The 23415-nt window shown below is 43.8% G+C and overlaps 1 protein-coding gene across 1 annotated transcript; it reads right to left on the bottom strand.

Annotated features, from left to right (window-relative positions):
* Positions 1-5822: 5822 nt before the first annotated feature.
* On the bottom strand, positions 5823-22018 carry VCPIP1 (valosin containing protein interacting protein 1). The gene is made up of 3 exons (XM_065752982.1): positions 19264-22018; positions 13559-13645; positions 5823-10967 (listed from the first exon to the last, which is right to left on the bottom strand). The coding sequence occupies exons 1-3, from the start codon at positions 21956-21958 to the stop codon at positions 10099-10101; spliced, it is 3651 nt and encodes a 1216-aa protein (XP_065609054.1). The 5' UTR covers positions 21959-22018; the 3' UTR covers positions 5823-10098.
* Between the last annotated feature and the right edge of the window lie 1397 nt (positions 22019-23415).

Raw genomic sequence — 23415 nt, 5'->3', positions numbered from 1 at the left:
GTATTATGCTCTAGAAAGTCATCACTATGAGTGCAGGAGAAGCCAATGTATTCCTTAGATCAAGGACCGAGACCATGGTTCACCAATACCATGAGCACCATTAGAACAGTTGGTTCTAATGCTTTGTGAAGTAGATGGAGGCAGATTGAGCCAACCAAATGGTCACATGAGCAGGCAGTAATCAAGCAAGCAGTAGGTGTGCCTCAGAAGCAGCCTGAGCTAGATTCAAGCACACAGCCTAAATTCTGTGATGTCTTGGTGCTGAAGAAGGAAACAATGGCTCGACTTTCTACCCTCTCAAAATAAAATCTTTAAGAAGAGGATATTATTCTGATCTCCTACCTTCCAAATTAACTACAAGACTCTTTCCCACTCCTAACACTAATTACAGGATAACAGGAGCCAAGGAGGCAAATCTCCAAATATCACAGCTGGTAATGCCAGAGGTGCTGACCTCTACTCCTTGCAAAACTGCACTTGATCTTTTGTTCCAACACAATAAAGTTCCAATGTCCTGTCTAATTCCAGCAGGAGGAAAGGAGGGAAAGTAGCAAGTGATTAGAATTGTACAAGTCTGTACGTTTCCATGCTGGCTTCACTGTTGCAGCCTGTTTTGTGTCTGTGAAAGGTCCTCAGTGACAGTGAACAAATGTATACATTTGTACAATGATATTGAGAGTATGGCAGTTTCAAATATTAGCACCTCATGTTTAGGGCTGGAATGATCCAAAATGTAAAGAATGAGTTTCAGAGTAGAAAAAGGATAATAGTTTCCTTTCCTTCTTTCCTTTCCTTTCCTTTCCTTTCCTTTCCTTTCCTTTCCTTTCCTTTCCTTTCCTTTCCTTTCCTTTCCTTTCCTTTCCTTTCCTTTCCTTTCCTTTCCTTTCCTTTCCTTTCCTTTCCTTTCCTTTCCTTTCCTTTCCTTTCCTTTCCTTTCCTTTCCTTTCCTTTCCTTTCCTTTCCTTTCCTTTCCTTTCCTTTCCTTTCCTTTCCTTTCCTTTCCTTTCCTTTCCTTTCCTTTCCTTTCCTTTCCTTTCCTTTCCTTTCCTTTCCTTTCCTTTCCTTTCCTTTCCTTTCCTTTCCTTTCCTTTCCTTTCCTTTTCTATTTTTTAATCTACTGGCTTATGACAGACCAGGGATAGTTTGGAAACTTTGAATGAAGAAGGGAATGGGGTGGCTTGACTGCCTTCAAATATGGGGAAGAAAAAAATCTGTTAATGAATATGGCAGAGTGAAGGGGTTAAGGTTAGGAGAAGCAGAGACAGTAAAGAGATAAATACTAATGTTTAGCTTCCTCCATTGTATCATGTCTTGAATTTTTTTATTTTGAAAGAAGAAGGTACTCTTCACCATTATTTTCCTCATCTCTCCTGCAGTCTGCAACAATGACTACTATTCCCAGCATTTCTCTTGGGAAGTCTTATTTTAAGAAAGACATAGTGGCAGGGGGAAGAGTAGTTAGTATTCCTGCGAGCACAGTGTTCTCTCACAGGACTTGGAGATGTACTGAGAACTACTTAAGCAGATTTAAGCATGTAAATAGTTATGAAATAACTTCTTTTCAAACATTACAATTTTAAGTTCTGCCTTTGTCTTTTCAGTCTTTTGGCTTCTCTCTTACTGCCACAAATTATTGCATTGTGGCAACAGCTGGCTAGGCCTCAACCCTACTCTTCCATTAGGTAGAAAATCATTTATTTGGCATCTTCATCTCCTAAGAGAACAGAAAGGTGGACATCAAGGAAATCACCAGATTTCGATTCAGCCACAACAGCTTCCCAATGTAATTGCCCTGCAAGTGAAACAACATGGAACACCCCTGCACTGCGGAACTGCAGGGTGATTTTTAGAACTGACAGATCTCTAGATAGCATCTTCCCTCTCCAAAAATGCACTCACAAACTTTCTACTTTCTTAGGAGCCTCCCTTCATTCCTTTCTGTCCCATATGTACGGATTTTGAAGTTCAACAAGATTTTAATTTCTGACAGTTTGTGTGAAATTGGATTATTACCACTCAATCTCTAAAAGCAGTGGTACTAAGTGAGACGATAAGCATAGGAAAATCTCTGTGATAAAAATTATTCAGTATTTAAGGTGCTCAAATAAAAACTGAAAAACAAACAAAAAAACCTCACAACATCAGAACTCAGAAAAATTCTTGGTCTGTGCAGGAATGCATATGAGAAAGAAAGGAAGCTCAGGATCAGGGGGTAGCATGGTTAAAGGACAAAGTATTTCTCTGTGTAAGAATGTGACTATCCAAAAGAAGTTTCATTTGAAATAAGATCTTGTATATAACATCAAATCTTATTCTGAAAGCTGCTTGAACCACAGCTCAGAGGGTTATAGGAAGTGACTTCATGCCTTTCATACAGCCAGGCTCTACATACAATTGGTTGTTAAGTGCCACATTGCCTACTAAACCTCCTTCTAATTTCTGGCTATTTCCTTGTACCTGCCATCTTTCTTTCTTTTTTTAATTTTCTTTTTTTTTTTTAATGTATTGAATACAAGTTTCCAGCCAGCACAGACCTACAACAGATCTGCAGGACTGCTTTAGAAGTGAAATTAGATTAGCTACCAGCAAGACAACCCTCTAAAAATATTTCCAGAAGAAAACAAAATTAGGTAGTCTTAAAGAAAAACAGGTGGATAAAGGCCAAATATGATTTGTGCAGCTACGTCATAATCATCAAATTAATGCCTTTAATTAACAGAACAGAGAATAGTCTCTTCTGAAGCCTCCATCAGTTACTGCAACAGAGGTAATGCTTACACTGAAGTCTCTGAAAATTTGAATAAACATTCAGAATGACCCAGCATCATCAGTTTAAGGGCTGCTCACAACATCAGAGGTGGATGGTGGTGGCATGGTAGAAGAAGCTGAACCTTCCCACCGCCATTCCATTCCATTCTGCTGCCCTGTGACAAAATGGCGTCTGACATGGAAGCGCGTGTGAAGCAGAGTTGTGTCATTGAATTCCCCCGTGCAAAAAAAAAAAAAATGGCACCCACTGACATTCACTGGAGCTTGCTGAGCATTAATGAAGACCAAAAGGTGAACACGAGCACAGTGAGAAGGTGGGTGTTGTGTTTCAGCAGCGGCGACAAAGGATCACCCTCTACTGGTGCAGATTTTCACCAGCACAGCATGTAGCCTCTTGTTAGTCACCGGCAAAAATGCGTAGATAACAGCAGTGACTGCACTGAAAAATAGGTGAGAATTTGTTCTATCAAATAGTGTTATTGTACTCCTTGTAGCTGTTGTAGTCTCCATGGAAATGAATAAATAGCAATTGGCTGACAGGTCAGGCCCAAAGGGCGTTAGTAAATGGGGGTGCATCAGGCTGGCAGCCAGCCACTAGTGGAGTTCCTTGGGGCTCAATTTTAGGGCCAGTTCTCTTTAATGTTTTCATAAATTACTTGGATGTAGGACTAGTAGTTGTTTTGAGCAAGTTTGTTGTTGATACTAAATCAGGAGGAGCTGCTGACTCCACCAAAGGTGGAGATGCCACACACAGAGATCTAGACAAATTAGAGAGCTGGGCAACGGCCAGCATGAATTTTAACAAGAACAAGTACAGGATTCTGCCCCTAGGAAGGAGGAACCCTGTCTATACATCTAGACTGGGGGATGAGGTGCTGGAGAGCAGCCCCACTCTGAAAGGGTTCTGGGTACGTTGGTAGACAGTAAGATGAACATGAGTTTGCACAGGCAGCCAGGAAAGCCAATCATATCCAGGGTACATTAAGTACACCATTGCCAGCCAGGTGAGAGAAGAGATTGATCCCCTCTATACCGCATTGGTGTGGCCTCACTGTATGTAGGTTTGGGCACCACAGTGCAAACAGAACTATTACAGAGTGTCCAAATGGGAGTTATAAAGATGGTGAAGAGTCTAGAGGGGAAGAGGTATGAGGCGTGGCTGAAGTCCCTTGGTTTGTTCAGTCCAGAACAGAGGGGACTGAAGGGAGTCCTCACAGCACCCACAGCTCCTCATGGGGCGGGGGCAGGGGAGGCAAAGGGACAGTGCTGATCACTGCTCTCTCGTGACAGTGACAAGACCTAAGGGGACAGCCTGGAACTTCAACAAGGAGGGTTCAAGCTGGGTAACAAGGTTCTTCATCAGAAGGTGCTCAGGCACCAGAACAGGTTCTTCAGGGCAGTAGACATGGCCCAAGCTGTCAAGAGTTCAAGAAGAATTTGGCCAATGCTCTCAGACATACAGTCTGATTTTTGGGTGGTCCTGTGTGAATCCAGGAGTTGGACTCAATGACAGTTATAGGTCCCTTCCACTTCCGGATATCCTATGATTCTATGAAATAGAATTACTTTCAGAGCTACCCATTTAATTCAAATACCAGCTCTGAGACTCAGGTTTCTGCAACGGCTGCATTGCCATCAAGTTCATTATGGATTCAAGCATTACTACTTTTCTTCACCTATCATAAGAAAATAAACACTTCAAACATCACAAATCAGTAGAAGCCAAGATGTATTCCAGCCTCAATAAAATGAACTCCACGACAAGCAAGGCAACGGTTTCTATTAACTCTTTCAGTCAAAATAAGTTTGAAGTGACTCTCCATCATACCCAGAACACTTCATACTTCACTGACACTCTACACTTGCTGATGAACATCCAAGATCAAGTCTCATCCTGATCCTATGGAAAAAATCAGTTGTGAGGGTCTTGTTCTGGCAAGAAGATGATGCTTTGCAGCCAGATATTTAGATTAGATTTGCTATATACATATGGGAAGCTGAAGGAGGGGGAGAAAAAAATCAAGAGCTGTAATCTAAAAAAGTTTAGATATGCATTGATTAATAAAATAAATAAAATGAAAAGCATTTTAAAGCATTCTTGATTGCTTCATACAGTATGGTTTGGGTTTAGACTACAAATTCTGCATTAAAAAGATAAATAACTGACTAGCTTTGCATCAGGCATTTAAGCCTTTAAAATACAAATCTTTTAAAGGATAATTATCCATTTTTCGTGATAGGACACACAACCAAAATGACCTCAGTACATTGAAATCCATCACTTTAAAGAACATTTTAATGCTATCTCATTTGGAATTAAGGTCTTTCAATAAGTACAGGAAGAAGCAGCCCAAGTTTCACAGATGGATTATAAGGCTTCTTCGTAGGCTCGAAAGATATAATTACAGCCAATTTTTTTTTTTGAAACAAAATGGCATATTTAGCTAGTGGAATAAGAAGAGAGATAATTTAAGTAGTTGTCAATGTGTTCCTCTGCAAGTACTGCCAAATTTTGAAAAGCCTGGTTCTTCCAATTATACCATTCACATTGATATAATACATGCACGTCTTTCAATTGTGGTTTAAAATATATTTTGAGCAGTGTTTCAAACCATGCACGGCAGCATTTGTTCAGCATTTCCCTGCACCTCCTTGTTGGTGACAAACTGGTAGAAGGTTCAGATTTTGCTCTCAAATATATAAAAATCTGCTTGTAGACGTCTCTCGAATTCAAAGGTCCCATGTGTTTGATGAAATATTTAGGATGGGTGTGTGAAGTCTGGAAAGCTTTCCATAGTTACTCTTTCAAAAATCCTTTTGAGCAGAAACGTAACCAAAGCATGACGGATGGCGGGAGCTTACCTTACCAGTGTTTGTACCAGTTTTTCAACCTCCGTACCGGTACTCATGTGTGCAAGGAGAAATCAATTTATACGTAGAATGAGAAAGATAAAGTAATTGCAACTCACTCATTTTGTAGCCAAATCAGTGTTAATTAAACAGGCTAACGTGAGAAAGGCTAGATAAAAGCTGCATCTTATAAAGCCAAAGCAAATGTTTTAACTTACAGTTTTAATATAGCAATCAAAGGAAATTCCAAATACTGTACAGTGAAGTGTAATATAATACACTATATACTGTTATAATACACTATTGTTACATTACAAATAAAAAAATCAAATATAATTAGTACAGCGATCACAAATGAAACAGAACCAAAGTATGCTGGATAACAGCCAGTGCTGTGAAGATGGTAGAATTTCTATGCTAGTTTCTTTTTAATTCCACATGTAAAGCACTTACTGTTTAAAAAGATTTGTTTGCTAAATATATACACTATTAATACTTATTTATACATATTAAATAGCATTCCCTCCTAAAAGTGCACTCTTTCATTTCTTGACAATAATCCCCATTAAACAAAATAATTCTGAAAATACCACTCATTCCAACCTTTTATTGCTCAACCGCAGGTGTAAGGGCTCAGAGGGAATCCTGCACTCTAAGCATCATAAAGCAGCTTCTTCAAGTTTAAGAAGTTAATCTGATATTCACAAGCAAATCAAAGGAATCGCTTCCTATTTTGGTGCTGTTGGCTGTTTGTTTGGGGTTTTTTTTTTTCCTTTTATTGTTTTATACAGAGGGGTTAAATTCACGTTATTTTTAAAACAGCGTGTAACTTCTGCTCTTTTAAAAATGGGAGCCAAACAAATGCAGAGGTATCAGTGGGATCTTCTTAAAACGTTCTTTTCTGATCCCTTACATTTCAGCCTGAGCATACCTCTCCGGCCCATAAGCGTACTATGAATTTTATTAAGTGACATTTCCACAAGAAACTGAGAAAGCAGCAATGAACCCTGCTGACCTCGGGACAGCGATAATGGATTCTGCTTCTTCAAAGATTTGTGATTAAATATTTTCATTTTGAAAGCATGCCCGCTGTACACGTGTGGGGCTGTGCCTCTGGGAAGCTGCTACAGCGTTCTGTTGGAGACCACGTCCAGTTCACGCTGTGTATATTGCAACCAAAAACACACATTGCTGTTTTGCGTCCGTAACGCTGAAGACATCCCAAACCTATTTATGTAATCTCATCTGAGAACTTGCCGCTTCTTTTCCCTTCACTGAGATTCAAGTAATTCTCAGTGAAACAGGAGGATCAAAAATCAACCTTCCTAACTAAGGCATGTTAAGTAGTAAGAAACTCGTGTTTGCCTCCAAAGCCGATTCGTTCTCCTGGGGTTTCCCATGTGGGTTTTGATTTGTGCTTTTGGGTGGTGGGGTTGTTGTACTGGGCCTGTATTTTCAGTAGGCATCTCTCACTTAGCTTACACCTACTAAGCCATAGCAAATTTAAAAACTTTCAAGTAATTTAAGTCTTCTTTGTCACGAGACACTGCATTAAAAGGTGGTTGGCCCCTAGACAAGAAAGTAACCAAGGCAAGCACTCAAAGAGAACGTAGAGCCACAGGCTAATCCAGAGGCAATAGAGTAGCAAGAAGTTGGGCTGGTTGCTTTCTGATGCTGTTGTTCAGGAGAAAGGTGTACGTTTCAAATCATTTCAGAAGCCCCGTTCACAGGGGGCTTCACATCCACAGTGAGTCGACACCTTCCCTGCCCTCACACCCCACCACGGTTTTCCTGACTCTCACAGGGAAGTTAACAAGCACGTGGGTGCTTGTAATACAGGCACACTGATTTATTTCAAATTATAACTGCATCCACTGGTAGCAATTAAATGAAACATCTGTTCAAATTTACACTTCAGTGTTCTTTATTTCACTTCTCCTGTACAGTTACACATCTTGCCAGCACGTAGATGAAGCTTAGCCTTACTTGAGAGTATCAAAAGCCATCTTTCTCAAAAACACTAATATTTAAATGCGTGAGAAAGCTATGTGAAATAAGAACACTGCACCAAAAAACGCACAATCCTACATGACACCAAAAGAGTTCACATCAGCAGATATTGTAATTTTGACACCATTTTACCATTCCCTTGTGAGACCATTTTGTTTTAGGAACTGGAGAATTCCGATCTACATGAGATTAGTGGATCCCAGAGATGACAGTAAGTGCGAGTCAAACAGAGCTATTATCTGTGTCTATTTCTATTTAGTTAAGATTGAAAATATCAAATTACTGCTGAAATGGGAAGCGTGTCAAAATCAAACCAAGCCTTCCTCTTTACACAGTAAAAGGCACACAAACTTCTGCACTCCTACCACAAAGGCATTAAAGTAAGCACCTTTCCTCGGAATAAGGATGATGTGCAATAAATACTTCAATTCATTTCAAAATTAAAATTCTCTCATATACAGTGCTCGTTATCTTTTTTAGCTGAGGAAGATTTTTCTAAAGGAAAAGTTAAAAGTGTCAAAGTGATAGCCATCTTCTCTAAAATGCTGAAGATTCGGGTGACTCCTTCCCCTCGGCCCCTCCTCACTTAAGCTCCTTCCCAGGAACGTGCCACTGCTAGGCTTCTCTACGCCTCACTGTGACAAAGCACAATCCTCTGCTCAACACCTTATATGCACAGCCTTCAGACAGCTACACTGATTCATGGCAGACTAAATGTTTTCAGAAGTCATGGCGAGCTTCCAGCTGCTGCATGCTCATCCTGTTTCTCATTGAATAAGCGCTGCCAGTTAATCAGTGCATGAGCAAGGTCAGTTCTGGTGTGCCAGATTACTTGGTACATTTCAAGTTGCCAAGTCACCAACTTACAGATATGAGGCCTTCAATTTTTTCACACATTTGTGAAAATGCGATTCTCCTATTTTACCTATAAGCAGTGAACTAGATTGCTACGTATGCACTCCCCCTGCGTGAGAAGTTAGTCGAGGGAGGAACTCCAATTTACTTTGACAAAATGGGGGCTAACCTTTGAGTGGTTAATTTTTTTCCACATACAAAACTAAATCCTCGTGGGGCACTTCAGCACACTAATGCTCTGAACGGTTTAAGTGACTAGAAATGTAAAAAGTGGAGACTTTTCTGAATACAAACATATACAACACAAACATTTGTGAACGGGTAAAAACCCACGTGTGCACAAACACTGACTTCAGTATTTAGATGCTCTTAATTCCATTGAAGCTGTATTAACATCTTTCATCCATTCAATGTTATTCTACCATTAGAAGAAGCAACAATAGTGCACTTAAATATGACCATGAAGATAGGAAGCAAAGTGCAATATCAGATAAACATTCCATCCTTAGGGAGCAAGCACAACGGCTCCTACTCAAACATTAGCACTGCAGGTCTGATGAACACACTACTTAAGTGGATACCAGCTAGAACGCTACGGATGCAGGGAAATCTGCATCACAACCTGAAGCCGGTAGAGGTGGGTAATCTTTATAGCCAAAGAAACAACATGTATTCCTTGTTACATCCTTTGTTGCCACTGAGTAAACAGTGAGCTTCCATAAGCTCAACTACTAGCAAGCACTTGAGGAAAACGTGTTTTAGAGAGTTGTTCCTTCCAATAAATCACTAATTTGCTCTGAAGAGGACAGCTATTATTGGCTCCTTCTCTCCTGTTGTTGCATTTAAAGTTGTAAAACATCTGCACCAGCTCAGCATTTGGGAGGAAATAAAACACGAGCATCCAAACGGTTGCGTTGGCTCAGGCAGCCGTGTATAACCACACCACGTAAACTTTATCTTCACCGTACACTTTTCTAACTTGCTTCAACTGACATATGCAGAAATGAAAACTCACTACATTTACACTCATCCCAAGATTTCTGACAAGTGTATACAGCTGTATGAATGAAAATGCTTTTACATCTGAGGAAGTGCCAGTACAATTAATTAATGTATACGCCACATTGTAAAACTTAAGATAATTTTAGTTTCAATTGCTCTCTGAATTTTATCTGTAGTTGATGCTTACAGTGTATTTCTGAGCAGTAGTAAGTACCTGGGACAGGATTAACCTTGTCAACTTTCTAGTTTTGCCTGGTTTAGCCTTTCCAGTAGCCTCAACTAGCACGGTAAGAATCTCGCATGGGCTTCAATTTTAAGACTTACATGGAATTAAAAATTACAAAGAACTTTCAATAACCCACATTACAGCAGATATTCATCTCAGTGCATTTCCTAATAACTAATTTACAGGTAACAGAGCCAGCCTGGGTAGCAGTATGGTAATATTAAAAGCTATTGCCGATCACACACTTGCTTATCATGCACTGAATAAGATGATATAATTTTTTGACATACATACAAGATTTAATAACTAATCGCTTTGAGTGGCCCAGCCAATAAACATTACATTTGAACAGTAATTTCTTCTACCCTTATTAGCTTTTTAACCTATCAAGAGTGATCCATTGGCTCAGTTACGTTAGTAATTCCTGCATCTTGACTATCCATCTCCTCAAGCTCCTCAACAGAATTTCCCTTGTGTGCTTTAGACCTCGCAGGGAAAGTTGTTCCCACAGAATTCACCATGTTATCATCAGCTGACTCAGTATTCAAGTGTTCAGTACCACCTGGTGCAGAAAACGGTTCAGGCAAGCCAGCCTGAAAGCTCCCAGTTTTAGCAGTTGAACTCACTGCCTCTACTTTTCTTTGAGATACATCAACTGATGCTGACTGCTCTGTATTCTGATCCCGCAAATGTCTATCCATTGAAGCCTGAATAGAAGAGACCATTTCCTGCAACTTTTTTCTCTGTGCCTCAATCAAAGTGGGGTCGAGCTGCCTGCTGTCTCTCATTGTCACAACTCCAGGAGCTATTCGGATCAGCTCACTCTTACCAGAAGCAGCTGGGAATACAGAAGGCTCAATTTTAGCAGGACTGAAGTCCGTTTCTGTGCTATGCTTTCTTAAAAGTGGTGTCTCCCTGGCTCTTTGATCATGTTGTTGACTACTAGATGCAGTTCCTAGGGAATGGCCCTTTCCTTGAAATGCAGTTATGTTATGTAGCTGTTCAGATTTCTTTTTCACTACTCCACCACTACCCAGCTTCAGCATTCCGTGAGATGGACTTGCTTCCCTGCTCCGTGAAGTAGCTTCAGCTCGCACTTGACTTAAGGCCTCTTTAACCAAGTCTTCAACATCAGGACCCACAGGGAAGTGCCCAGCAGCATCCACACACAGCTCTAATCGATCTTCTGCTGCATTGTACACAAAGTTTTTACCAGGCAGATGTGGAAAAGTACAGTGCTTGCCATCAACCAAACCTAGAAAGATTAAAAAAAGAAGTTATTCAAAACACTTTCGTAAGGAGTGCTCATAACACACAGCAATTACCACATTTAAAACTACTGCATCCACACCACACAAAACAAACTTTTTGCTGCTGAGGAAAACCAATTACCATATGATGTCGCTCTTCACAGTGCTGCTGCTTTCTGTGCCGATTCGAATGAACTGACAGGATTGTAGTACTACTAAGTAAAATAACTAGCTCAGTAGGAACTGCAGCTCTAATGCAACAGAAGTTGAAGAAACAGCTTGAGCCAAAAACCATAACCACCCAAAGCTCTCCCCTGTGACCCCTCCAGAAAAACCCCCAAACCCACCTACAGGAAACATCCAAAGAGAATGCTTCTGGGGAAGTATTGTTTAAGATCCCCTTCGTACTGGTTAAAACAGCAGGGTTTGGTGTGTACAACTACAATTAAACCTCAACAAGTTGGTATTCTTTATTTTGTACCTTCTCAGAGAGAAAGTGTTGCTAAATAAACAACAAAGCTTCAAGCATTCTACACTCAGTAGTCCTAGAGATTTAAAGTATTAACCTTTACAAAACAAACATGAGACTTAGTATTTTGTTTCATTATTCTGCTTATATTTTGACAGATATGCTAAAATTGAGAGTCACTAGGAACATTTCAGTTCTGAAACTGCTGTCTCAAACAAAAAATAAATCAGTTTTCCAACTTTTTGATCACAAAAAAAAAAACCCAAAACAAGGAATTGCACAGATTAGAAAACGTCAACAAAACCCTTCTTCTACATTATCTAAAATGCAGTCAAAACAAGTATTCTAAGCATCAATAAAAAGGTTGCTCAAATAATATGAAATGTTTTTGAACAGTTTTTATGCTGATTAACCAAATGACCCGTCCCACTCTGCCCCCAGGGCTTCCAGTACACATATTCCTCCAGCTGCAGAGAATCTACAGATATTTTCTTTATTTCAAGAACTTCAGACAGAGCTCCTGTGCTTGCATGTCTGTGGGAACTGACAGCCAATCAGCTAAAACACACTACAGAGCAAACTTTAACTCCCATCACCTATGTTAGCCTGAAAAACAAAATTGAACTACATCAATTTATCAACTCAATCTTCACTTGCGAAAGAAAGTGCTACAGGAATGTCCACGATCAACCTTGAAAACCAAATGAGATCTCAAACAAGATCTGCTAAATCAAATGTGATCGTACCCATGCTAGATGAACAGCTCTGCTCCAAATATTCATTATAATAGTTGCATTACTGCAATAACTAAAACATTACAAATATGTAAGGAGCTTCTTTATGTGGAAAAAAAAGTTGCACAGTTCATTGCTTGATGTGGAAATTAAGTTGTTTATAAAAATGTTAAAATCATGCAAGTACGTTAATGCTGAAATTATAGTTCTCCCTTCCAAGCTGTTAGCAGTACAAGATACCTGAACAAACAGAAATGCAGTAACAAATGCGGAATGTCACCTCCCATGGCCTTAGTTCTTACAACGTCAGGTGGCAAAAATAACTTTTAAGCCAGGCATTTTCTGTGAGTTAATGACTAGCTGGGTTAACATCTCTTGCATTTGTTTCAGGCTCTCAGCTCCAGCTCATCATTAATCAGTCCAGAATGCCCTTTCCATCGGGCACCGTTTAAGCTAAGTCACTTGCCACAACCAATATAAAGCCTTTACTGTACAAGCAGAGTAAAAGGAAGAAAACTAAACCAAAGCAGATCTGCTGTAAGATGCCTGCATGCCCATTCTATTTCTCAGACTAGCAACTCAGCGAGATGTAGCACGCAGTGAGTACGTGACATGTTTTAATTACTGCAAACACAAATGATGTGATAAAACACTAGTTTCTAGAAATAATCAAGGTTAAGTTGATAAAACTGCACAGGTTCAGTAGGAAAGCAGAAAAGAAAGCTTTATAATAGATGAAACCACAACAGCCAAGCTACAAATGCAAAGACATCAACAAGAAAATAAACTTCAAATGAAAGAAAGAACTCAATAGTACGTGCTTTGCAAAGAATCAGGTGTTATTCTTTGTAGGTAGCATTTTTATAGCCATCTCAAACCTAATATACTCAGTACTTGAATTGCTTGCTACGTTATTCCACACATAGCCCAAGATGCAGTATTTATCAACACAAGAGGATGGGTAGCTTTCCTTTTGAACAGCAACTTCGGGAATACAAAAAACAAATGCAACCAACCACTTCAAAGATGCACTAACCACCTAAGAAGCATACAAAAAAGATGAACTCCTTGTTCAGCAAGTGTTTAAATATGTAATAGGAACAGTCTCTATGATTTTCTCTTGTTCTTTCATCTTTCCAGTTGACTTGCTGAAGTTATTTGCACAAGTCAGTAACTTTAAATGGAGATGCATGGTATAGAGACAATTTCAGAACAAGATATTTAAGTTGAATCAACTAAGTTTAATCTGATTCCCCAGACATACAAGACAGTGCATAAGGAGTCTTGCAATACTATGACAATTAAAGATGTACTGTGCCAATAAATAGCAATATACAATGTTAAAGGTTTGAAAACAGACAAACAAAGGGATAAAAACAAACACAAAAAATACCTGTGGTTTTCTTCATTATGCTGTAGAATACTCCGCCCGGCTGAAACAACTGAGGAAGCCCCTTTGCATAGGACCAAACATCTTCTCCTGTAAAAGTCAGACACAATCATCAGAATTAAATGCTCCTATTTTAACATTATAGGCAATGGCCGACACATTTGTTGTAACTGCTCAAGTTAAAAGCTGAATCCTCACTCTTAAATGCAATTAAGAGTTTGAATTCTTACTGCAGTTTATAAAACAGGAACCCAGGACACCGAGCAGCTTCCAGGAAAACCACAATCTGCAGTCAAACCTCTTATGTTCCAGTACAAAGGTTCCCAAACTTGATCTGATCCAAGCTGCAGCGCCTGGCTCTTTGCCTGGCTGTGAACTCAAGTCTCCACTCCCCTCCTATCCTATTCTTCATGCTAGAAAATGACTAACACTCTTCCAAAATGCAAGTACACATCCTTGCATGCCACTTGTGTACCCCTACACCTTTCCCAAAGCCACGTCTCCATCCCATAGCTGCTGCACAGATGTCACCCTGCAGCTGCAGCACCAGCTCCACACAGGCAGCCGGGTGGGAGCTGCGGCCGTGCTCTTCTGGACACCTACAAGTGAAACAGCAATTTTGGGACCCAAAAGCCCCGTAGAAGTTTTCAAAGACACGAGAAATGGCATTGAAATGTGACAACTTTCAATACTGCTGGAATTTTAACAACAAGAAAAAAAAGAACAAGAATAAAATGCAATAAAAACACCCTAGAATATTGAGAGATGTAAAAAAAGAACAAGAATAAAATGCAATAAAAACACCCTAGAATATTGAGAGATGTAAACGGAGCAATTTGGCTGTGATGACAACAGCAGTGACCTGACAGAGCACCTAATAAATGAGGTAAGAGCTGCATTTTAGCCTCATTTTGCCCTCCTCATTTTGCTAACCATTCACCTGCCTTGCAGAAGCGACACGTGGTGCAGTGACAAAGAAGAGCAAATAAAAGTAAGTCCCATTGTCCTGATGCAGAGAAATTCAACGACATTCATCCACTCAAAAATGCTTTTCCTCATTTCATATCAAACCTTCTGGGAACATATTGAGACACTTGAAAGAGAAATTACACCCTTTGGTAGGCATTAAGTTCTCAGTAACCGTTTGCTTCGGTTTTCTATTAAAACAGGAGAACTAAATAACATACTACAATAAGTTAGGTGGGTGCACTTACTGCATGGAATACTGATAGCTGCAAGGTGTGAGGATGCAAAATATCATCCATAAGAACTTCTTTGCTTGTTGTTAAGGGCAAAACAGAAGTTATTAATGATAGCTTACTTGTGCTGAATGTACTGAGTGAAGCCTTCCTTCCCTTTTGTTCACTGCATGTCCTGTGAGGTTCCTGCAGGCAATGTGCCAGCCACCACCTGAGGTAAGAGGCCAGGGGACCACCGTGGCAGCAGCACTAAGCACTGCCCTGTGCTTCAAAAGCTGTCACATCACTGCCCGACGTCCCCAGCTCCCTTCCCTGCCAGGCAGGGCCTCCTGTGTGCTCCCTGCTCACTGTGTGTCCACTTGTGCCACTCTCCTCTCTAATTCCAAGTATTACTCAAGACCACGTTCCCTACTAAAAGGGACAGCACACCTTTCTGCTTTCCCTGTAGGTATTTTATACAAAGGTGCCCTACACAATCTGCTTCATCATAAATGTATTCCATTAGAGCACACGCATGCTGTTTCATTCCATTCATTCACACATCAAGCTCAGAGATTCACCGACTAAACACTAAAAGGACAGACTGATCCGGTCAGACATCCACTTCCCAGAAAGAGCACACAGAAAACAAACCACCTGCTACTTCCTCACTTCCCCTGACCTACTAAGAAGGTGCCTTATCTCCTGACCTTATCCTGACAACTCTCGTCGCTGGACTTGCTCATGAATTTAAAGCTACTCCCAAGCTCTCACTGACCTCGCTAAAAACAACTCAAGGGAGTATTCTCCTGTCCTCCTCACTACTGCCACGGTTTCCCTCTTTTTCATACAGCTGCACAGAGGGAGGGAAATCACTGCTGAGAATACATTTTCCTACTTTTCGCTATTTCAAAAGAGGCTCACTGCTATCCTGCATCCCCGTTCTCATTCACATTTGGAAACGAACATCTCTATGTGCAATGGCTCCACACAACTGCAAGCTGTGACTCTTTGCTTTCCCCTCAAGGAGCAGCAACCTGAAGTCTTCCTTCTGTCAGTTTAAAAACTGCACACGGGAACCAAAATAGCCACTACACTGATAAGCAGTAAAACAGTTTTCAGCCTGCTGAAGCTTGGGGAAGCCACAGCCAGCAGCCACAGCAGCTGACTCTATCTGCACACTGCTGTGCTGCTGCATTTAGCAATCTGCTTTTACTTTAGGCTCCCACAAGGCTTTCAGTAAAGGCCCAGTTCTACCAACTAGTGGCAATCATTCTCCAAGGAGGAATGATACCCATGTGCTCCGGGAAGGCTTTTCCAAGCCTTGCACCAGAGCAGCACCACTGTTTAGACAGCCTTTTATGCAACACTAACAAGGAGTACACGCAGGAAAGCATGGAGAGAAGGGCTCATGAAACAAAAGCAGCAGCCACTGAAAGAAACACAAAACCCTACGCTGTTTTGATAAGAGATCTCAGATTGGAACACCAAAAATAACCAAAGCAATTGCAACTAGACTTTCCCAGACTCGAGTAGCTGCTGGGTAGGACTGAACGGGACTGTGTTTGAGGTCTATGCATTTTTTTCCCGGTTGAGTTTCACTGTTTGTTTTGGTTTTGTCTACGACACAAGATGCTTACAGGCCACAAGTTCAGCTGGGAGATCATGTAGATTACAAACTCCCTCCAGACACTGCGTTTAGCAGAGATGCTGTTCTCCACTCTATTCTCACTGCACTACATGCTCCCTCAGGCCAGAATTCAGCCCCACAGCACAAGGAATGGTGACAAAGGAAGCATACTCAACTCACCAGCATGCCCCACAAACTGCTTGGAGAAGTGGGTGCCCACTAAGCTCTGTGAGTCGGTGCCCAAAGCCATCACTTTGCACAGCAGAGGAGACACACAGGAGTGCAAAGCAAACCAAAAGCTCAGGTGGTAAGCACAGGGTACAGGGAGCCACAGCTGGCTCTAAAACAGGCTGTTTAATTCCAAGCAAATCCTGGTATCCATTTAAACCTGGTTATTCGGATTTCACGTGCACTGACAGATTTATCAACGCAAAAACAACTGACCAAAATAGATCCAAATTTGGCTTGCACATACTCAGAGTGGTTTTGCATTGATGTAACTATATCTGTTTCTAATATGTTTTAACTATGTTAATGCGGAATTAAAATCCCCATAGCAATTTCCTTGAAGAACTGTCTATTTTGAGCTAAACAAAAACAGGGGAGACAGCTTAAAAACAAACAAACAAACAAAAACCCCTCATGATTAATATGGTAAATAGTCCAGAAATTACAGTATCTAATTTCCCAAAGCTCATTTTCAAATTATATGCATAAAAATAAAATGGCAAGGTTTAAAATTTTAATGAGTTGGCTAGCTGAGACCAGAAAGGAAAAATCCTAGTAACTCAAATAGGGAAGAAAAATCAATTCAGCCTCTGTATGGAATCATAACTTTCAAACATCCAGAATGAGTAGCTACAGAACTCAGAATACAAACTTTCACTATGAGCATTGGGCAGGGGACAGGGAGACAAAAGAAGTTTGTCCAATCCAATGCTAGTTCAATAGCATCTCTCCTCTGCACGTTCTAATCTGACCAAGTTAGACAAACCCTTAACAAAAACAAGTCACAGCAGGAGCATGCATGATATGCTGACTCCCAAAGCTTTGAAGCAACATTCTTCAACAGTGCAAAAGCACAACTGAGGAACGGTGGGGTTTCTTGTCCCACAGAGGCTGACTACAGCAGCTGAGGAACTGGCACCTGAACCCTAATATGAACGTGTTAACGACTTCGAGTTTTTAAAGCTTGTCTCTCACCTGCAAAAGAACGATGGGAAGTAATCGTCTGCCTGGATCTTTTCCACAAGTGGTGCTGAAGGAAAATGATGCCCTGATGTGCAAAGTGACTGAATAAAAATAGCATCTTACTCAACAGCCACACACATTGTTACTAATAGCTGCTCTACGGTTTGCTGCCACTTCTAGTTGTAAATGCAACACGGATACAGTCAGGGAAGTGGGAAGTAAACTCCATTCTAACCTGTGCTTCCCGAGCAAAATCCCCCAGCAATGACAGCCAGAGACAAAAACTGACACTTGAATACAACATCAGCTCGCAGTTTATAGACTAACATATTAAAAAAAAAATATCAAGACACCTTCCTGCTGAAGTCACTAAGATATTTTTAAGGCACCTCAGAGCTCTTTGTAAGCCAACTACTGCAATTTCAAGATTATTTCCTGGGAACAGGAGAACACTCTAAGCTTCATTTTCAAATCAAGAAACCCAACCTAACCCTCTCTTGCACTTTGGAATGGCAGCACAGACGTCAGTGGGATGAGGTGCTGAGTGGCTCAGCATGCTTTCTCTTGCCAGAGGTATGGGAGGGACTAAGCAGGCTTGAAAAAAAAAAAATCAAAGTTCTGCATTACAAACTTCTGACATGACACTCTGTGATTATGCCATGGTTTTGTTCCTAAGACATCACGTGCTTTAGCCACACCAAATCCCTCCAGCAGAAGAGAAGTCTTCCACTCAAACAACTGCAACAAATGTTACTGTTCGACTCGTTTAGACAGTCAAACGGTAATTATTGTTCTGCTTCCTGCTACTAAACAGCAAGAACAGCTCAACTTAATAAAGAAAAGTCATTTCAAAATAGCACACTCATACATGCTGGGGATGAAATAAAGAATAAAAGCAAGCCCAAGAAAAGCTGCCTTTTGTCAGTCACCACATTAAAACATTTAGTTATCCAGGGAGCCTGGCACACAAACGAAGGCCCAAATCTCCTGAGCCCAAACAGGAAAATAAAACCACAGGCAACCAGGAGTTCATTTGTTCTGAATGATTAACAGCCATGTGTGAGAATGACAATTTATAAGCATAGCTTTGCTGCCCCACATCTACATTTGGGATTCAAATATGCATTTAACTACTTTCAGTTGCTCCTCTGCTTGCATTCTGAAATCATATGTTTCACGGTTCCTTAGAAAGCCCAGATCTTGATGCAGAATTTGTACATCAGCTACAAGAGAAAATGTTGTACTGAGTTGCTTAAACAAATACAACTCCGTGTGGGAAGAAATGCTACGACTTTTTATCCCAGAAAGGTGAGAACTGAGTCCTCAAACTTCCAATGAGCAGACAGGCAACATCCCATTCTCACTCCTGCTCTGATTTCCTGTAACCTGAAGGAGAGCGAGCGTGCAGCTCACACACGCACATCTCAGATGCGTGCTTTACAGACCCTGGAAAAACAAACAGAGGGACAGCCAGAAGAGGAAACAGACCAACTCCTGAACAGTCATTTTACAAGAGGATTTCATAGCAAAGAACAACTACCTCACATGCATGTTCTAAGTCACAACACTAAAAAAACAAAATAACCGGTGGCACATTAACTATTGTTCCTGTAAGACGAATAAATTAGATATGTGTAATACTACTTTGTAAGACTGTTATTTTCTACTTAAAAAAACAACTTCAAAATACAACTGGAAGCCAGCCTTACCCATCAGCGTTGCTAGAAGACACAGAGAGTACATCTCCTTATCAACTTGCTCCTGCAGCTCCTTGGATGAGATTTTACCGGTCACTGCCACATCGTCGTGTTTCACGGCATGGGCTGAGTGTGCAGCAGCAGGCTGGCTGCTCTCCCCCTTACCTTTCAGGATTTCTATAGCAATTCTGTCACCGTGCTGCAAAGGCACAGGTTCATTTTCCATGCCTTCTTTGGGAGGCAAAAGCTCTTTAGGAGGAAAGCCATAGCGAATACACTGCAAGTAGGGAGGAATATTAAACTCCCGAGCTATGCTTTCCTGTAGTTCCAAGAAAGTGGTAGTGCACTTCAGGGTAAGCATGGACTGCCTCCCGTCATTTGTTGTTATTCGGATCTTCTTTTCTTTCGTAGAGGTTGGTGAATATGGGGTTTTTGTTGGTGTAGCAGGTGCAGACGATGGCCCCTCACGAACAGCCCCCGGGGACACAGTCCTCGGTTGCCCTTTGTGCTCTTGTTTTATTTTTTCACTTTTCCGTTTCTGCATCACAGAGGCCTGGTCTGCAATGTTCTGCTGAATAGTTCTTTCAGTTTTGCTCATGTTTAACTCCTCCTTGTGCAAAGTTTTTGTCTTCTGCCCAGTCAGAATAATTTTGGTTGGTAGTTGCGACTCCGACTCCTGTCCTTGCTGCACCTCCCCAGCTCTTTGGGCGTGAGCACCATCGATATTTACAGGGGTATAATCATCAGGGTTCTTTTTGGCAGTTTGATGCAGTATCGTGTTGACAACTTTCTGAACAAGAATCTCACTACCAAACTCACCAGGGAAGTGTTTGGTGACAAGCTTCATGGCTACATCGTACACGTTGCTGTTCAAAGAGGTGTCACTTTCGTACTGAAACCAATAGACCGTCTCTCTTACCACTCTTCCACTCCACTCGAGAGTAATGGGAAACGCTTCGGGGAGGTTATCGTACTCTTTACCTTCCCAATAGTGCTTGAATCCACAGCCACACTTGCCACCTGTAGATCTAGTGTTAGTTCTGTCCCCATCCAAATAGGAAACAGAGCCATCTTCTCGGACACGACGCACTAGGTTACTGTGACACCAGTTACACGTAGTCAAACTACTCAGGCTGTAGTCTGGTACCAGCACATCCTTCGCAGGGCTGTAAGAACACACCAAATTGTTCAGGGGAAAGCTGTAATTTTTGTCAGGCCGCAGCTGACCGTGGGTATTTTTTGCCAGGTTATACAACTTTCCCCCCGGAGCCAACCACTCTGGAGGCACGTGATGCTCTGAAAGGGCTCCGCACATCAGGCACCTGTGAAGGCGGTTGTCCATCACTGCTTTTTTGGCAGCTGCCGTGACTTCTTCGGGCTGGACTCCTATCACCCCAGTCCTTCTGTAGAAATACTGATGCACATCAGCTACGAGACTGGGGTGAATACCGTGTTTACTCATGAACACCTCCTCCATTGCAGCAACCAGCCTCATCAAGTACTTATCTTGCAGGCTTCTGTCTCCTCCAATAACACAACCACCGTCCTCCTCTAACTTGATGTATTTTTTGATGAGGTCTTGCGGAACTCCCCAGGCTTTAGGCAGGAGCTTCCGAGGCAGTTTAGGTAAAGCAGCACCTTTTATTCCAACCAGAGGAATATAATGGTTACGTCCCGAACTACTCCAAGCGATGCAGATCGGCTTGTTCAACATGCCATCTTTCCCCATACATTTTTCTAGGGGTACCAGGCCAGGGAGGAATGTTGCTGAATAATCTCCGGAGCTCCGCATTCCGCTCAGTGAGTCTAACAGGATGATAGGCCGGTGAAGCACGTTGGCCAGGCCAAAGATGTGAATATTCCTAAGGCCCATGGGCACACCTTCCGGGGGAACAAACAATGGGTCGCACTCATTGATGATGTCCTCCCACTCGGCTACATCGATAAAATCGTGGAAGAGCGCCTTGTAGTGACTCAGGTTCTCCTCAAAATGCTTCTTCAGGTTCTCTCGCAGAGCGTGCCAGAACAGTTCCCTGCCCACGAGCGCCCGCGAGACCGCGTGGACCAGACAGTGGCCGTCTCCATCCACGTGGACGGGAATGAGGCACTCCTGGCTGTTGTTGGCCTTCTTGATGTCTTCCAGAGTGTCATGCAGGTAGATGAGGCTGCCGGAGCGGTCCTTGCCGTAGCCGACGGTCTCGACGTGCTCGGGCTCGATGAGGAAGGCGCGGTCCCCCAGCAGGGAGCAGTCGAAGATGTCGCCCTGGTTCATCTCGGTGAGGAGCTTGGCCTTGCCCGTCTGCTTGTCCATGCCGTAGCGGGCCAGGATGGGGGCCAGCAGCTTGCAGTGGTAGTTGGACAGGCCCAGCACCTTGACGAGCTCGGCGTTCCTGCGGGGCGGCCCGGCGCCGCTGACGCCCAGCAGCGCGTTCCGCAGCAGGTTGTGCAGCACCAGGTCGGGGTCCGTCACCTCCTCCACCGCCAGCAGCTGCCGCTGCTCGTGCCGCTGCCCGCAGTCCGTGCACTCGATGCTGCCGGCGCCCTGCGGCCCGTGGGCCGGGAAGAACAGCCGCGCCTGGCATTTGGGGTCGGGGCAGGTGCCCGAGAAGATGCGCCGCTCCCGCTTCTTGGCCGCGGCCGGAGGCGGCGGCGGCGGCTGCCGCTGAGGAGACGGCGGCGGCGGCGGCTGCTGCCGGGGCTGGGACATCGCTCCGCTCCGGCCGGGCTCGCCCCACCCGCGCTCCTCCGCCTCACAGGCTCATCCCCTCCTCCCGGGCTGCCGGCCGGCGCCTGACGGATGCCGGAACCGACGGCCGGCCGCGGAGCCCCATCCACCAAGCGCCCTGCCCCTGCCGCTGCCGCCGCCGCCCCGCCCGCCAACGCGGAAGCCACCGGCACCGCCGCTCGCCGCCGCCGCTCCGCCGTTGCCCGTAACGCAACGGCCTCTCTCACTTCCACGCCGACGGCGCAGGCGCGGCACCGCGCGGACGTCGGGAGCTGTAGTCGTCCCTGGTGCCGCGGCCCCGCGCGCGGACGGCGCGCGGACTACGAGGACCGCCGTGCAGCGCGGCGGGGCGGGGCGGGCCGCAGCCGGGTGTGCCGCCCCGCGGGGCTGCTGGGAACGGTAGTCTCCCCCGGGTGGGCCGCGGAGCTCGGGGTCGCGCCTCGAGAGGTTTCGGGGTGCTTGTGTCACTGCCCCGGGCGGAGCGGGGGGGAGAGCAGGCTGCTGGGACGGGGCTTGGGGCTTGAGATCACCCAGCGCTTATTGCGATGGGCTGAACGCACACAGCGTAGTAATGATGCGGTTTATTGCCTGTGACTAACGGAGCGGAGTGCTGAGAACTGAAAGCAAACTAAAAGCGCCTTCCTGCCCTTTCACCCTGTTCTGCTTCCACCCTCTGAGCAGAGAGGGAAAATGGGGACAGCTCATTACTCCGTGGTCACTCTCGGCTGCTGCCCTGTGTGGGTCCCTCCCACGGGATGCCATCCTTCCCCAGCTGATCCACTGTGTGCTTCCCGCAGGTTGCAGCTGTCCCAGCACTGCTCCAGCACAGGGCCCCACGGCTCCTGCCAGGGCTCTCCATGGGCTGTGACTCCTTCAGCCGTGTGTGCTGCTGTCCCGTGGGCAATTCCGTGGCTGCACATGGAGCTGTGCCCCGCATGGTGCCCATGGGCTACAGGGGTACAGTCTGCTCCACTGTGGGCCTCTCCTGGGCTGTGGGGAACTTCCACTGCATGCCTGGAGCACCTCCTGCCCTCCTTCTGTGCTGACCTTGATGGCTGCAAGGCTTTTTCTCTCACATTTCTCGCTCTCTTCCACCTGCTGTTACCCAGCAGTGTTTTCCTTCCTTAAGTCTGGTCTCAGAGCACATCCAGCATTGCTCATGGCTCAGCTCTGGCAGCAGTGGGTCCCTTCTGGAGCAGCTGGAGCTGGCTCTGATCTGACATGGGGCGGTGCTGGGCTCTGCTCATGGAGGCCATCCCTGCAGCCTCACCACTACCAAAATCTTGCTATGTAAACCCAATATAGGCGGTGAGTCCCAAGGCCTTTCCAGCTGTGGAGGCTTCCAGCAAGCATCTCTGGAGCTGCCTGTTCCCCTCAGCCAAAGCCTGTGCAGCCACGGCAGGCAGACGCTGCCCTGCACCTGGGCTGTGTGAGGCAGG

This window comes from Cyrtonyx montezumae, unplaced genomic scaffold (genome assembly GCF_038088225.1).
Source record: "Cyrtonyx montezumae isolate F1298 unplaced genomic scaffold, pur_monq_1.0 scaffold_8, whole genome shotgun sequence".
Lineage (NCBI taxonomy): Eukaryota > Metazoa > Chordata > Aves > Galliformes > Odontophoridae > Cyrtonyx > Cyrtonyx montezumae.
Note: the sequence above shows the minus strand (reverse complement) of the source record. Positions and strands in the feature narration are given on the sequence as shown.